At 42.5% G+C, this 17,681-nt stretch overlaps 1 protein-coding gene across 2 annotated transcripts in view; it reads left to right on the forward strand.

The window, feature by feature from the left end:
- Atl1 (atlastin GTPase 1) overlaps positions 1-17,681 on the forward strand; it is a 97,807-nt gene that overhangs the window by 61,971 nt on the left and 18,155 nt on the right. For both annotated transcript variants that reach the window (XM_017594227.3, NM_001009831.2), the window contains exons 6-9: positions 29-79; positions 1,908-1,964; positions 13,790-13,882; positions 14,963-15,101. In XM_017594227.3, the coding sequence (XP_017449716.1) occupies positions 29-79; positions 1,908-1,964; positions 13,790-13,882; positions 14,963-15,101 (340 nt within the window). The remainder of the gene's footprint in view (positions 1-28; positions 80-1,907; positions 1,965-13,789; positions 13,883-14,962; positions 15,102-17,681) is intronic.

Here is a 17,681-nt window from a genome sequence, read left to right on the forward strand (position 1 = left end):
CTTTTCTGACTCCTTACCCCACATCAAGGTCTACAACTTATCCCAAAATGTCCAGGAGGACGACCTTCAGCATCTCCAGGTAAAAGCTCTCTCTGTGTATCTGGTAGTCTTTTGGTCATGCAGCCAGAATTGTGGGGGACTGCAGACTCATGACTACACGAGGGTCATTGTGGTGCCAGATTTCTTGTCAGTCATGTATGGCTCTGTCCTTTCTAATTCGGTTTTCCTATTTCTTTGTTTCTAAACCTGCTTGTTCCCAGTGCTGAATATATGAAAGTATATGGCAAATCAAAGTGGACAAAGAATCTTCCGTGTAAAGAGTCTCTGAACTGCAATATCAAATCTTAAGGTCAAGAATTTGATAACTTCTTGGTATTGTGTCTGTATAAGCCAGACTTTTTCCTTGTGAACCTTGTGGCTCAGAACTGTTAGAAAAAGCATGAGGACAGCTCAGAAGTTGGTGTGAGTTCTTATCTGAAAGAGACTGTGGTGGATCCTAGCTAACCGTCATGTCTTAGAGATGAGGAGAGGGAGCATGAGAAGAGAAGTGGCTTGGGAGGCTCCTGTGGCTAGTCAGTGATAGAACTGAGTAAGACACCTGGCTGGTCCTGTGTTCTTCCCACTCTCCAGGAGGTTGGAGACTAAAGGAGAAGGATGGATGGATTCTAGAGATGGTTTATATATGCAGTAGTATTCTCTCCTGTCTCAGCTCAAGTTATTCTTGAGTAGGTAGCAAGGTGTCTCTTCTTCCGATAGCTCTCTATATGTTTTACATAAAATTTTACTTATTATGTGTATAGAATAATGGCTGGGTGTGCTTCCATAATAAAAGCAAGTGTCATAACATGGCCAGCTACTTTCCTAGTGAACAGCGTGGCACCATTGCACACGGCGTATTTATTCATCTCTACAAAAGGATAATTTGGGCCAGTGAGCTATCCTGAGCTAACAGGATACTCTGATCATTTAAAATCTTTCCCTGTAAAGGACAATACCTTGCTCTGAAGTTATTGTGAATTCAAGTTATGCCAGTACACAAGTGTGATAATGGTATACCATCACTGGACCAGTCACCTTTAGACATACCAAGACTTTGAGCTCATCACCCCAAAAAGTATCTAGTAATAACTCTTTGCTTCTTGATTTTTACTGCCCTGTATGGATGGCAGATGAAGCTAGGATGCTATTGTAAAGGAGCAAGGTGTGGGTATCAGCGTTTTCCCTCAGCTCCACAAGCTGGGTGGCTTATCAGCCATTGTGTGAAAGGAACTCATCCTGTGTCACATGGGAAAACACTAAGCCAGCCTAGAGTCCCTCCCATCAGTCATCTCCGAAGGCCTGTGTTCACTAAAATTTTGCATTTGTCAAAATAACAACAACAACAACAACAATAACAACAACAACAAAACCTCTCCTCATTCTTCATCTTCTTAGTTGTAATCAATTAAAAAAAATAAGAGAAGACAGTATATTTAATTTCCCACTAATTTTGTAACCTAGGTCGTTACTACATGTATTATGTATTACGGCCCTCTAAGCCAAGGTAAGTCCTACTTGGAAAAGTCATTTCACATGTGTCCTTTCTACATTTGTTAGAGCAAGCATGGGTTCAGGGCTGGGGTATCTCCCTTTGCAGCAGGTGCTGAGCACTCTGCTCACGGTGCTTGCACAGTGAGGCACACGTGAAGAAAGGGCGATGGGCTTAAAGTGGAGAGTTCTTCTTACAGTGTACGAGGTTTGTAATTACCATAGCTCTGCTTTACATAATGAACGCTTTTTTCTGAGATTATTAAAACTGTAGCACTCTGCTGCAGCTGGGGAATAAATAGAAGAAACCCAACAAGTAAATGAGTCTTATCTCTTTCTCCTCTCTCTCCCCATCCTTTTCTCTTGAATTCTCCTCCCAGCTTTTCACTGAGTATGGCAGGTTGGCAATGGAAGAAACATTCCTGAAGCCTTTTCAGGTGGGTAAAAGTTGAATGATGGAGAATTCCTATTGGACTTTCATGGGATCTGTAGCTATGATTTTACTCATGGTCATAGCTTTCTCCCATTCTAGAAGCAACTGTAGACTGGATGTGGTGGCACTTGTCTTTGGTCCCAGCATGGGCTCAAGGCAGGAAGATTGCTATGAGTATGAAACAGATGGATTTTCAGTTCAGGGCCAGCCTTATGTACCCTGGTCATTATCAAGGCCAGCCAGAGTTACATAGTGAGGAAGAGACCTTGCCTCAGGAGACATGCTATTTGATATGAAGACGAGATAGAATTAGGGAAGTAAAACTGCGTCCGATATCTGGCTCATGTGAGAATGACAGCTTTTCCATGAATTTAGTTAACTGACACCAGAGAGGATATTGGGGAAGAGGCTTTTCGAGTTCCCTTTCTTACATGCTAACCTCTCTCACTGTCTAAGTGTACCAGCACCCAGCCAGGCTGATGCTAGTGTAACCACTTTGTCGGGGTCTAAAGAGTCACTTGTGTTCATCCCTTGCTATCAGACCTTTGAAATGCCAGGTCCCAAAGAATTAAAAACACCTAAGGAATTCCTGATGGATGAAGGGAAAGACGGAAGCCCTACTGCCTGCCAGAGGAGAGACTGGCTTCCTAGGAAGAGAGTTCACATACCTATGGCAACTTATTGCAGTCCCTTACAGGACTGATAGTCAAGGTTATGGTGGGCTGGTAACAGGCAGGACCGTGCTTTTCCAGGCCCGCTTAGCTGCACAGCTCTGACCCTGCATTTCCACCCAGACCTTGCCTCCGTTCTCCCACAGTAGACTGGGGGTGGGCTGGGGGTCACTGGACCCTGGCATTTGTTCCCCTTTCCAGTGTAGCCACCCTGACTAAGCCCCCCCTTCTCTATGTTTGTCTCTTACTGGGGTAGTGAGAGGGTGGTAGCTGGCCAGACTTGCCCTAAAACCTCCAGTAACTGGGGTCAGTGACTAACATCAAGGTAGCATCTGAACTTGACTTGAGCTCTGTCAGCTACTTCTATAGTCCTTCAAATCCTGCCCTTTACAAGGAAGAGTTAGAACTGAGTCGAATGCCCTTCAGACAGTGCATGAAGGAGGAAACAGTTTTTGTACCATCTAAAGCTAACTGCTTCAGTCTAGCTTGTCAAAGGAAGCCATAGCTAAGCTCCAGATACACATAACATCCAAGATGGGTGCTAATCCGAGGGAAACATGAGCCACGGGGTAAACACTGACTGAAAAAAGGCCCACAAAGTGAGAAGCTCTTATGGCAAACAGTACACTGACACGAGCTGTCCATCCTCTGTGGCCAAGTGACAAATGATCTTAGACCACTGACACAGTTGTGAAAGTGGGGATCTGGAGTGGCTTAAGCACGAACATGGAGGTCTCCTATCAGATTGCATTCAAGATGTTCAGTAGATAATTCCTTGAAGAGGTCAGTGGAGGATTCTTCAGAAGCAGTCTCAATCTGGCCCCTGAAGTTCAGGCAAGGGTAGAGGAGGTGTTGAGGGAGAACAAAATCAATCCTGCTTTAAAATCTTCAATGTGGTTCACAATACTTTCTGTGCTCTTGTGTTTCTTTTTTAATTCATCTGTTAGTTGGTATTGAAGTATTGAATGGCAGCTCTAATATTTCTTTGACTTTTCTATTCTCAGAACTTAAGACTAGATTGTAAATTCTAGAAACAGACCTCAAGTCTCTGTTGCTAATACATGGCAAGATAAACCAACAGGAAGACACACACACACACACACACACACACACACACACACACACACACGTCGGGGAGAATGGTGACAGAAGGGAGGCAATAGACAGACAGGTATGTCTTTGGTTAAGAAAAATGCCAGTGTCCTAAAAACAAATAATATGAAACCTTTTGAGATTCCTGCTTATTGTTGAAACATATAGATGTTATGAAATATCAGTAAAAAGAAATTTTGGGGACTGGTGAAATGGCTCAGTCAGGTAGTGCTTGTTCTAATTGTGCTTCCTACACCCAGCACTGGGCATATGGAGACAGGCTGCTCCTGGCAATGTGAGGACCAGCTAGCCTAGTTTCCTTGGATACTTCTGGGCCAGTACAAGACTCTGTCTCAGAAACCAAGTGAACAGCTCCTGAGGAATGACACCCAAAGCTGTTCGCTGGTTTCTACATGTATGTTCACACATTTGCAACTCACCAGCACACATAAACACATGTACCTGCACACACACTAACATACACCAAACACACACATTTAAAAAAGCAAGCAAGCAAGCAAGCAAAACAACAGCTCTGAGACTAGAGAAATGGCTCAGCTCTTCCATTAAGAACTTATGCTGCGATCGATCCATGCTTATCACCCTGTACAAAGCTTAAGTCCAAGTGGATCAAGGACCTCCACATCAAACCAGATACACTCAAACTAATAGAAGAAAAACTAGGGAAGCATCTGGAACACATGGGCACTGGAAAAAATTTCCTGAACAAAACACCAATGGTTTATGCTCTAAGATCAAGAATCGACAAATGGGATCTCATAAAACTGCAAAGCTTCTTCTGTAAGGCAAAGGACACTGTGGTTAGGACAAAACGGCAACCAACAGATTGGGAAAAGATCTTTACCAATCCTACAACAGATAGAGGCCTTATATCCAAAATATACAAAGAACTCAAGAAGTTAGACCGCAGGGAGACAAATAACCCTATTAAAAAATGGGGTTCAGAGCTAAACAAAGAATTCACAGCTGAGGAATGCCAAATGGCTGAGAAACACCTAAAGAAATGTTCAACATCTTTAGTCATAAGGGAAATGCAAATCAAAACAACCCTGAGATTTCACCTCACACCAGTGAGAATGGCTAAGATCAAAAACTCAGGTGACAGCAGATGCTGGCAAGGATGCGGAGAAAGAGGAACACTCCTCCATTGTTGGTGGGATTGCAGACTGGTACAACCATTCTGGAAATCAGTCTGGAGGTTCCTCAGAAAATTGGACATTGAACTGCCTGAGGATCCAGCTATACCTCTCTTGGGCATATACCCAAAAGATGCCCCAACATATAAAAAAGACACGTGCTCCACTATGTTCATCGCAGCCTTATTTATAATAGCCAGAAGCTGGAAAGAACCCAGATGCCCTTCAACAGAGGAATGGATACAGAAAATGTGGTACATCTACACAATGGAATATTACTCAGCTATCAAAAACAATGACTTTATGAAATTCGTAGGCAAATGGTCGGAACTAGAAAATATCATCCTGAGTGAGGTAACCCAATCACAGAAAAACACACACGGTATGCACTCATTGATAAGTGGCTATTAGCCCAAATGCTTGAATTACCCTAGATGCCTAGAACAAATGAAACTCAAGACGGATGATCAAAATGTGAATGCTTCACTCCTTCTTTAAAAGGGGAACAAGAATACCCTTGGCAGGGAATAGAGAGGCAAAGATTAAAACAGACACAGAAGGAACACCCATTCAGAGCCTGCCTCACATGTGGCCCATGCATATACAGCCATCCAATTAGACAAGATGGATGAAGCAAAGAAGTGCAGGCCGACAGGAGCCGGATGTAGATCTCTCCCGAGAGACACAGCCAGAATACAGCAAACACAGAGGCGTATGCCAGCAGCAAACCACTGAATTGAGAATAGGACCCCTGTTGAAGGAATCAGAGAAAGGACTGGAAGAGCTTGAAGGGGCTCGAGACCCCATATGTACAACAATGCCAAGCAACCAGAGCTTCCAGGGACTAAGCCACTACCTAAAGACTATACATGGACTGACCCTGGACTCTGACCCCATAGGTAGCAATAAATATCCTAGTAAGAGCACCAGTGGAAGGGGAAGCCCTGGGTCCTGCTAAGACTGAACCCCCAGTGAACTAGATTGTTGGGGGGAGGGCGGCAAGGGGGGGAGGATGGGGAGGGGAACACCCATAAGGAAGGGGAGGGGGAAGGGGGATGTCTGCCCGGAAACCGGGAAAGGGAATAACACTCGAAATGTATATAAGAAATACTCAAGTTAATAAAAAAAAAAAAAAGGAAAGGAAAAAAAAAAGAAACAAACATAAAACTGGCAATGGGTCTGAAGATAAGAGAATCCATGGAGACATCTAATTGTCCAAGACTGGAACCTAAATCCAAGGAACTGAGCTACTACACAGAAAAATTCTAACTCACAGGAATGACTTTTGGGGAAAATATTGACTTCAGAAGTCAGAGGAGAGGCGGAAGGTTATAAGGACCATTAACATACTTCAAATGTGTCCTTGACATTAGAGGTATGTTGGTTTAGATATGACTTTAGTTATGGTATGAATATGTTGTGTTTACTGTCTAAAATCAAGGACATGGTTTCCAGATATTCTTGATGCTAGCCATGTAAAGACCTTATCATCTACTTTCTGCCTGAGATGTATTTGTATCCACAGAATAAGGATAATATTAGTTGCATGAATACATCATAAAGAATACAAAAAGAGAAAAAAAAAAGAACTTCTGCTGCTCTTCCAGAGGACCTGGGTTCTGTTCCCAGCACCCACAGTTGTGGCTCTCAACTGTGTATAACTCCAGTTCCAGAGGAACCAACACCCTCTTTTGACCTCCCTTGGTCCTGCATGCACATGCAGGCAAAACTATATATATAAAGTTACAAAAACAAAACCCCCACAGTTTTGACTGAATGAATCAACAATGGCCTCTTAAACATTAAAGTATGGATTTTTAATCTATTTGAAATTGAAATGAGATTTAAGCAGTAATAGCCAAAGCTTTTGAATAAATTTGAGATTAAAGCAACTAAATTCAAAACAAAAAGATGCTACTATGCATCATATAATTAAAAGGAAAGATACAAATATATAATACATGCATTATATACATATTTAATAAAATAATACTATCATAATGCTCAGGACACTTAACATTAGTGACATAATTCATATTTAGAGTAGAAAAATACATAAGAATGAAACTAGAGAGATGACTGCAGTTAAGGGCACTGGCTATTCTAGAAGACTCAAGTTTTATTCCCATTAAGTAAATGGTGTTTCACAGCCATCTGAAGTGCCAGTCCCAGGGGATTCGGTGCTGTCTTACAGCTCCTGTGGGCACCAAGGTCTTGAGTGGTGCTCAGACATATATGCAGGCAAAATACTCATGTATATAAAATAATTTCTAAAATAGAAAATAACAGCATAAAATAACTTTCAGATGGTATTTTAGTTTACTTAACGAATTGTAATAACTGTTCCTTGCATGCCCCAGGAAGCAAACTCTAATCAATGTAACTCAGATTACAATCTAAGGTAAGAGCTAGTGAGATCTCTTCGGGTGACCTTGCTTAATTTTCTCTTGCTTTAGTCACTATGCACACTCCCATCTTAAGTATAGCAATCCAACAGGAGCCAGTTGATGTTATCTGTCCTATAAATAACAAGGTTCTTTAAATTAACTATAGCTTTAAAAGGTGCAATTGAAAACTTCCTTTTGATCAAAACTAATGTCCAGTCCTGAGACCCTGGTGAAAATCTCTGGTCAGATGTGAGGTGATTTATCGCTATTGATGGCTGTGAATGTTGCTTCCTTGGTCATTTGAGCTTTCTTGAGCCATGCCTGGCTCTACACTGATCTGCACTGGATGAACAAATCCTTGGATCTGGGTCTGTATAACTAATTGTAGGTATTTTTTAGGTTATCAGATGTTATTTAAAATTCATAATCCAACTTCAAGCAAGTCTGAATTTTTCTAGTGTTCTCAGGTAAATGTAGCTACCTGTTTCTTGTGGCTTTCACAGAGCATGTTACTCAACCTCTCAGACTGGGCTGTGGTGGCAATAAGTGTTTGTCACTGGATCCATGCTGAGAAGATCCTCCCTTAAGCTGGAATATGGACTTCAAGGTGCCCTCTGTCCTACCGTTAAATGCTCTCCTTGGCTATCATAGTCCCAGAGCTTACTGTTTAGCCATTTCATACCCTCTAGTTATGGAGGTTACAAGGAGATAGGAATATTCCTTAACCAATTAACAGTCTCAGGATTCACTTGGGCCAATGGTGTATATACTGATGCATGTCTGTATGGCAGATGTGTTTAGTAGCCAGTCTACAAAAGCTTAAACTTAAATAGTGGCCGTGGTATTCCTGAAACCTGATCTCTTTAGGCTGAACCTCTAACTAAATCTGCGGACTTGTATGCCTTTCTGAGCCTGGTGACCTGAGACAGATAGGAAGAGCTGGCAGAATTTGTGGCAGTGTAGCTGAAAGAGAAGAGATGGCGCTCATAGCCTTGGCGATGGATGGAAAGCATCCTTCCCAGAAACACTTGAAATCATTGCAGTGTCATACCATCTTTTTTTTTTTTTTTTTTGGTTCTTTTTTTCGGAGCTGGGGACCGAACCCAGGGCCTTGCGCTTCCTAAGCAAGCACTCTACCACTGAGCTAAATCCCCAGCCCCGTGTCATACCATCTTAACCTGCAGTTACTGGTGGAGAAAAGGAAGCTGAACTGTCCAGGTCATGCACAGTGTGGCTAAGGTCTGTTTCAGCACTGTGCAGCCCAGCAGACAGCTTCTACAGCAGGGAGGTTTCAGTACCAGAGAGATGAGTACAGGTGCTCAGTAAATTGATGTTTACTTGTGATAGGAACATTACAGGCATTGAATCCTTAAAAAGAGAAGCCTTCCTGGGCATGACTTCACTCACTCCCAGAGGCCTTGGTTTCTTTCTCAAGTGTGTAGTTGAGGACTGTTGACATTTAGTCTATTACTGCTCATCCCCTCAGTGTCAGTACTTTATCCTCTCTATTACTTCTTCCTAGTCTTTTCCAGGATTCTCTTTCTTTTATAAATCAAATCCAGGACCTTACACACAGTAGGCAAGTAAGTACTCTTCCCTGAGCTGCTTCCTGGTCCTCCCACAGTGCCTTTATTAACCATTTTCACATATTCAAATCCCACCAGTGCTTTTGACATCAGAACAGAACTTAATCCTCTCTGGGAGATAAAAGAAAAGTTTTTTTTTCACACTCATCTGAGTGGAGACATAATTATGTTCCAATCAGTCCTATTGAGCTTTTAATGTTTTAATGGAGCTGACAGTGTGTGTGTGTGTGTGTGTGTGTGTGTGTGTGTGTGTGTGTGTGTGTGTGTGTGTGTGTATGTGTAGTAAGGAAATACATGGCACAAACAATTAGATGGCTTGAATCACTTCCAAGGAATTTTGCAAGCCACTTTGAAACAAAACATCTTGGGCAAAAATCTGTGCTGATTGGAGCTGCCAAATAATGCCAGGGAAGTAACCTGACCTCGCTGAGAAAAAGAAAGGCTACTGTCGGCCTGCTAGGGATGGGGAGGGGTTGGTGGGGGCCCACAGGGAAGGACAGCTGCCTAGAGCTCTACCTAGATTCTGTCCAGAGAGCAGAGGTGACCCCAGAGCATCATGAATTAGAGTTACATATCTGGCAACTCCGGGTTAGGTCAAGGTTCAGGCCAAAGTTCTCTTGGTTTCCACATTTTGGCTATGGAGTGTAACTGCCAGGCAGAGATGACAACTGAGTGGTGCTGTTCTGTGCCAGGCACCTGCCAAGGAGTGTTTTATACATTGTACAGGTCAGCACTCGCTGTGCCAGTGCTGTTGCTTCTCAGTCTCCTAATCTTAGCCAACGGGGAAACAGCCATTCAGAGAACTTTATAAGCTTAATACTGCTTATACATACCATGACAGCGCAGAGCTAATCTCTGTCCAGGCCACAGGTCTGAAGCCTTGAATCCAGCCCCCATCTTCTCTCCCTGCTCCTTATCCCTAGCACTTGCTGAACTATAATCTGTGATCTTGTATTTAATGATCACATCCCACCTCATTACTTAACCTGTAGGTCTTAAGGACAGTAGCTTTGTCATTTGCTCCTTTTATCCTAGAGTACCAGTTACATGAAACTCCTCAGACAAACAATGACTAACAGTCAACACTGTCCACTAATGGTCATGGTGCACACATTAAAATTTGTATATAATTTTCATATAAGGAAACCTACTGAGTTCAAAACCAGAGTCTTAAATTCACTGGCTCTTGACTGCTACCCCTCAGGTCCTCTTGCTGTCTGGAACTCATCACTGCGTATTCTCTCTGCTCAGTCTCTTCTCAGACATGTTCTCTGTGGAGTTCTTCTTTCCTTTCCAATAACCTCTGTAGAAACTCCTCTCTTGAAGGGTCTCATAGCAAAGGAAAGGCCACACTGCCTCAAGTCTACTTAAAACAGCTGGGCCAGAGGCTGTGGAAGTTGAATTTAAACCTTGGTCCAGAGCTGAGTTTTAAGAAATTTTATGTAGCTCCAGAAAATAGAAATGGCCTGTAGACTTCTTCAGTAGTTTAATAGATATGCACTGTCTACAGAGCAGTCACTGTCTCCGTTCCAACTAATCTACTAGTTAAACCCTCAGGTGGAAAAAATGGTTAGGCCAGGTGTGGTGGGGAAATGGCTTTAAAACCCACAGGCAGGCCTTTGGAGGCAGAGGCAGGCAGGTCTCTATGAATTTAAGGCCACCTGGTCTACATACCGGATTCCAAGGCAGCTAAGGCTACATAGTGAGATCCTGTCTTAAAAAAACAAAACCAAAAACAACACCGGGCAGGGAGGGAGGGAGGGAGGTAGAGAGGGAGGGAGAGAGAAAGAGAGAAATGGGTAAAAGCATTGAAAAGTATTGAGAACCTTCCATCAAGTCAGGTTCAGGGAACTCACTGTGGCTGGGGTTAGCCTGCTGCTCACCTTTGAACCACACAGCATGCTTCAACAGAACACACTGTAAGACCAACATTACCCATTCTTATCTCTGTAACCCACACAGTAGGTCATCAGTTTGGTTTCTCATGGAATGAGTCTTGCTGATGGGCTGGTTATCACTGGCTGTTGATAGAATGAGTCTTGCTGATGGGCTGGTTATCACTGGCTGTTGATAGAATGAGTCTTGCTGATGGGCTGGTTATCACTGGCTGTTGATAGAATGAGTCTTGCTGATGGGCTGGTTATCACTGGCTGTTGATAGAATGAGTCTTGCTGCTGGGTTGGCTATCACTGGCTGTTGGTAGAATGAGTCTTGCTGATGGGCTGGCTATCACTGGCTGTTGGTAGAATGAGTCTTGCTGATGGGCTGGTTATCACTGGCTGTTGGTAGAAACAAGCTGTTTAGTTTATATGGTCTCAAAGTATTTTCTAGACTTTTTCTTCACCTGAAGCAGATGTTAAAACTGAAATTGATTGGTTAAACACATCAGAGACTAGTTTAGATATTTATTGACCACTGATTCTAAATCAGTTTTTCCTTTAGAGGCTATGATGGGTTTCCCTCATAAACTTAGCATTAGCTTTCCGGTATTAGATCGTTTAAGTATTTCATATGGACATCAACACATGTACTGACATAGTCCATATCCTGGTAACACTGATAGAGCTATGACTGTTCGTTGTACTCCAGTCATTTATACTCAAACTTCTTTTATTGTTATCTCAAAGTTATTACGTATAAATAGGAGACAGAAGGAAAGGTAAGAGGAAGCCTGAGAAGGCTAATTTTCTCATGGCAAGAAAAGAAGGGTCAAAAATATCCTTAGAGGGCTGGAGAGATGGCTCAGTAATTAAGAGCACTGACTGCTGTTCCAAAGGTCCTGAGTTCAATTCCCAGCAACCACATGGCAGCTCACAACCATCAGTAATGGGATCGGATGCCCTCTTCTGGTATGCAAGTGTACATTCAGGCGGAACTCTATACATAATAAATAAATAAATTTTTAAAAAATCCTTAGAAACAAGTACCTAGGCTAACCATCGACTTTGCTCATCTGTAGCAGGATAAGTAATGACTCACATAGTGGACTGTTATGCAGTGATGACGGTGATGATAAAGTTTGCAGCAGTGTGATGAATTTCACAAATAGAATATTGGATGAAGACACGCAAAACTAACCAGTGATTTCTCACGTCAGAGTAGTGCTGCCCTTTTAGCAGGAGTGAGGGAAGAGAGCAGGGTCAGGGCTCCTGGAGCACAGACATTGTCTGTCCATCTAGTGCTGACTTCACAGAGTACTCAGTTGCTGAGAATATGTTAAGCCATGTCATTATATGTGATTTTCTGTATAGAACATTAACACAGATTTTAAAGTGAGCATACAACAGGAACCTCTGGTGGTAAAAAAAAAAAATCAGTCATTAAAACTCATTACTATCTTAACTGCCATCCTAAGTCTTTAGATATTTAATTTCAATTATATTTTATTGTAATTTTTTCACCTTGGTTGTGTCATTAAGATGCTCTCTTTAAAAAAATAAACTTGTCTTTATTTTCCCTTTGACCTACTCCTTGGACATAACTGTTACCAAGTGTTAGCTGCAGTTACTTTTGAGATTTGGAATGCATTTTAAATTTTCTTTTCTGGACTTTGTCCTTTTACGATAAGAAAATGAATGTTATCATTTCTATAGAAATAATAAAGTAATTTAGAAAAAAGTTGGTAGAGAGCTGGCAAGGTGGTTCAAGGGTGTTAGGAGTGCTTGCTGCTAAGGCTTATTACTTGAGTTTAGTCCCTAGAACTCACATAGTAGGAAAAAAAAACCAACTGCCACCAGCTGTCCTCTGACCTTTACACATACATGAGTAAATACACATAGACGCACACAAAAAGTTCAAAAAGAAACTTTTAAGAAAACAAAAAGGGGTTGGGGATTTAGCTCAGTGGTAGAGCACTTGCCTAGCAATCACAAGGCAGTGGGTTCAGTCCCCAGCTCCGAAAAAAAGAAAAAAGAAAGAAAACAAAAAGGTAGAAGCTGATATAATGTCTCAGTCAGGGTTTCTATTCCTGCACAAACATCATGACTAAGAAGCAAGTTGGGGAGTACCTTACATTTCCACATTGCTGTTCATCATCAAAGGAAGTCAGGACAGGAACTCACACAGGTAGGATCTTAGAGACAGGAATGGATGCAGAAGCTATGGAAGGATGCTGTTTACTGGCTTGCTTCCCCTGGCTTGCTCAGCTTGCTCTCTTATAGAACCCAAGACTATTAGCTTAGGGATGGCACCACCAACAATGGGCTAGGCCCTCCCCTCTTGATCACTAGTTAAGAAAATGCCTTATAGCTGGGTCTCATGGAGACATTTCCTTAAGGGAGGCCCCTTTCTGTGATAACTCCAGCTGTGTAAAGTTGACGCACAAAACTAGCCAGTACATAGAGTATGCTTGCCAGAGATTGTTGTGAGACAATCTCTCACAACCAGAGACCAGGGACCAGGGACAGCCTGGTCTACACAGTGAGTTCAACACTAGCCTGGACTACATAGTGGAATTCTCTCAAAAGTATTAATTTTTTAAAAACCAGCCTAGGATCTTATGGATATATTCTGCTGTAGCATAAAAAATGGAGAGGGGGGAGGGAGGAGGAAAGGAGGGAGAGGGAAGGAGGGGAGAAAGAGAAGAAGGAGGGGGAGGGAGAGAGATGTGGGGAGAGAGGGAGAGGCAGAGAGAGACTGAGAGGCTCGTAGGAACACACCACACAAAATCTAATTATAGCTCCATTGAGCCAGCTTCTGGTGGTTAATGATGTCTCACATCTTAGTGGGATGCATTCATCCTAGAGTTTGGAGCAGCTTGCTGTTCACGCTTAGTGGAAGCACAGTGATGTCATGTGGTCCGCTGAGAAACTGGTATTTGCTTTGAATGCCACAGTATGATGTTATGATGCAATAATGTGATTGGCTCCAGTGAAAAGCAGAGAGAGAGGGCTGCAGCCTCCAAGCACTCTTACCCACCCTTTCTTACTACTTTCAGAGTCTGATATTTCTTGTTCGAGACTGGAGTTTCCCATACGAATTCTCATACGGAGCTGATGGTGGCGCCAAGTTTTTGGAAAAACGCCTCAAGGTTGGTTAGCTATTTGGGTGCATGCCGCATCCCCAGACCTAATCCACAGGATCTCGACTAGATGATTGCCCCCGTAGTATCCCTATAAACAACCTGAGAGATTTATAGTAACCCATGGAGTTGTAATTTTAAGTATTGTCAATGATTTGATACAGATACTTCTCTGGTAGTTGTAATAAAACACTAACTCATTCTTAAAGGCAAAATTTTTATCTTGAAGACCGAAAACAGTACAAAACTACAGTGTAAAGATCTGGACTCACTTTTCCTGGCAGTTGAGAGAAGTGTTCCATTCTGTGGTTTCTACCCGCTGTTAAACACGTGTCTGAAATGGACTGAGTATTTAGCATTGTGTGAATACCTAGCCATCAGATGCCTGTCAGAACTCTAAGTGTTGAGCTACTTAGTTTTGTTTTGTTGGTTGGGGGTGAGGTGTGTTTGTTTGGTCAACTTCATCTAAGCTTGGGTCACCTGGAAAGAGACTTTCAACTGAGAAAATGCCTCCATCAGACTGGACTGTAAGAAAGTCTATCCAGAGTAGGGATGGAGGTTCCTGATGATTGGTGTGGGAGGGCCCAGCCCACTGTGGGTGTGTCACCCCTGGGAAGGTGGCTCTGGATTGTACAAGAAAGCAGGCTGAGCAGGCCATGAGGAGCAAGCCAGTATGCAATATTCCTCCATGGCCTCTGCTCAGACCCAACCTCTAGGCTCCTGCTTTGAAAGGGTGGCCTGACTTCCCTTGGTGATGGAGTATAAAGTGAAATGGAATAATCCTCTTCTTCCCCACGATGTTTTTGGTCATGGTGCTTATCATAGCAGCAGACAGAGAACTGTGACAGGAATTCATACCAGAGACTGGGCTGTTGCTGCGTTCGACTTTGTAGGAAGACAGCAGCGTGTAACTCGCACTAAGCATTTGCTATACTTAGATATGGCTGTGTAGACAAAGTCAACCTTCAGTCCTAGCCACATGGCGCTGTTCTATGGAAGCAGACAGGCAAAGCAAATATAGGATGGCACAGGAATCCTTTGTTCAGGTTATGTCCCAAGAATGTTTTAACTTCAGAATGATTTCTGCAGGTCTCAGGGAACCAGCACGAAGAACTACAGAATGTCAGAAAGCACATCCATTCCTGTTTTACCAACATTTCCTGTTTTCTCCTACCTCATCCTGGCTTAAAAGTAGCTACGAACCCAAACTTTGATGGAAAACTAAAAGGTTTGCCAGCCTCTTCATGAATACGTTTGCATTGCTTATCAGATAATGGAATCAACTCCACGGGCTTGTGGCCACTGGCTTAGCTTACACACTAATGTGGCAGATGAAGGGAACTGGGGATGAGGCTTGGTGCTAGAGCTCCCTCCCCTGAGTTGGCTGTGGGATCTATGGTACTGAATGTGAGCACACACCCAAACCCTGCCTGCAGCAGCAGCCAGCACCCTCACCTCTCATCACAGCTTTGAAGCCTGTGTGTACTCAGCTCCCCTTACTTATATTAAAAGGGGAAAATATTTGTGTTTTAGAAGGTTGCATTTATTGAAATATACATTTAGGAATGAAAGAAAACACTGAATTCAATATTGAAATGAATCTAGACTCTTTAAAATGGCTACTGAAGAATTTAACAATTATAAAAACTACACCAAAAAGCAAAGTGTTCTCTATAGAACAACAATGTCTTTAAAACAAAAGAATAAGCACGAAGTGTTTTTCAGCCAATATCTTCCGCAGCATGTAATTTGCATGTAGCAGAGAGTGACTCGTGTTTGAAGGGCGTGGGAGTAGAGGTCGGGTTTTCAAAAGTGGAACTTCACGTTCCTGAGAAAGACAAGGCACTGTCTTTCCATATTGACTTTCAAGGTTGACTTTTTGACTCCTGAGCCTATTGTTGAACACACTGGAATTCAAGCGTTCTTGTCTTTCTTATGATTTGGTCATCAAAAATATTTTCCCTTGCATCCATGAGATTATCTGACACTTTTATCTTTAACATTGACAATTGATATAATAATCAAAATTCTAAATTTCTAAGCCACCAGCATTGCTTTTTTTTTTTTTCTTTTCTTTTTTTCGGAGCTGGGGACCGAACCCAGGGCCTTGCTCTACCACTGAGCTAAATCCCCAACCCCCCAGCATTGCTTTTGTAAACCTAAGAATCTTGTTATAAGATATTTGATCACATCATAAACCCCAAGATTGTGTTAATCCTATTTCTAGTTGTGTTGTGGCTCAGTCCCTAGCACACACCTTTAATCCCAAACAATGAAGGTAAAGTTAGGTTTTAGAAGGGAGCATCCCGGGGCTGGGGATTTAGCTCAGTGGTAGAGCGCTTACCTAGGAAGCGCAAGGCCCTGGGTTCGGTCCCCAGCTCCGGAAAAAAAAAAAAAAAAAAAAAAAAAAAAAAGAAGGGAGCATCCCTTGAAAGTGATGTCTATTGAGTGGTAGATAAAGTGACAGATCAGAGAAAGATTAGACAGAATAGAATCTGCCCAACTCTCAAGAAGAGAGAGGAAAGGGAAGCTACTTAAGTACAGTTGGGCGTGAGGGAAGGAGGCAGTTTTACCAGGAGAGTTTTCAGAGCCAAGTTGAAGAGAGGTAAAGACAGAAGGAGCCAGAAAATTAGAACAGATTGCCAAAGTTAGTATAAGGCCAAGCAGAGCAATTCAGGAGAGGCAGGAGATGGGGAAGGGGAAAGCCAGATTGGATCAGTCATCTTGGAGAGGAGTTTGAGGCAGAACAGCTGGGGTTGAACCAGCCAGAGCTCAGAAAGAACTAGGGAGTGAGCTTATGCAGAAGTAACTCTCAGAGAATGAAAAAAGCTGGGCCTAGACTAGATTGTATGGAGGCTAGAAGCTTCTAGGTCTAGTTAGCAGACTGAGGCAGGAAGCTTCGGAGACAGTTATTTTCAGGCAAATAATAGTTACTTTTACATTTGGTGCCCAGTTTAGTTGGAAGAAAAGCCTAACTGAGACAATAATTACCTCAAGTAAGTTACTTTTACAGAATCTTCCTCTTTTTCCTTTTTTTTTTTTAACAACAGCAGGCAGCAGTGGGCACATCATACTAACATGCAGATGTCAGAAGCCTGTGATCTCATTGTCACTTCTGAGGTGTAACCCACTAGTGGACACAGCCCTCTTACTTTTATGAAGTTAGTAAGGTTTCAGTGTGTCTTGAATAAAGTACATAAAGAGCATGGGTCTCTAGAATTAGGAGCCATAAACAGAAGCAGGAGGTACGGGCTGGAGGGACAAGCCTGAGCAAGGAGGGTCCCTGTTGGGAAGAAAGGAACCCACTGGTCCGTTCGGCTACAGTGGTCAGCAGCTGCAGCTCATGCATCCACTGAGGCACTTTGTAGCATTAGCTCAGGAAGGCTTGGGAAAGAAGAATCTCATGCCTACTTTGTAATAGTTTGTTCTCCATCCTATTGGACCTCTATGTCCAAGTAGACACTGTCTACTGCACTTGACTACAGCTGTCTACCAACTGAGAGTTTGCAGAGTAGCTAGTCCTGGGAAAAAGAAATGGAAACTGGCTTCAGTTACCCTCAGAGTTGTGTTTTAATGAGGCTTGCATATATTATAGGATTGCTGCTAATCTACCTTGTAAACATAAATGTCCTACTTACCCTAAATGTTTTCTTTGGCAGTTTTGAAAATATTTTATCTACAGTATTTTACAATCTAATACTGAATCTATTTTTCTTTAATTGAAAATATATTTTTCCCTCACATAATATATCCTGTTTATAGCTTCCTTTCCCTCTTTTCCTCCCAGCCCTTCTCCACCTCCCTTCCC

This window comes from Rattus norvegicus, chromosome 6 (genome assembly GCF_036323735.1).
Source record: "Rattus norvegicus strain BN/NHsdMcwi chromosome 6, GRCr8, whole genome shotgun sequence".
In the NCBI taxonomy this organism is placed as follows: Eukaryota; Metazoa; Chordata; class Mammalia; order Rodentia; family Muridae; genus Rattus; species Rattus norvegicus.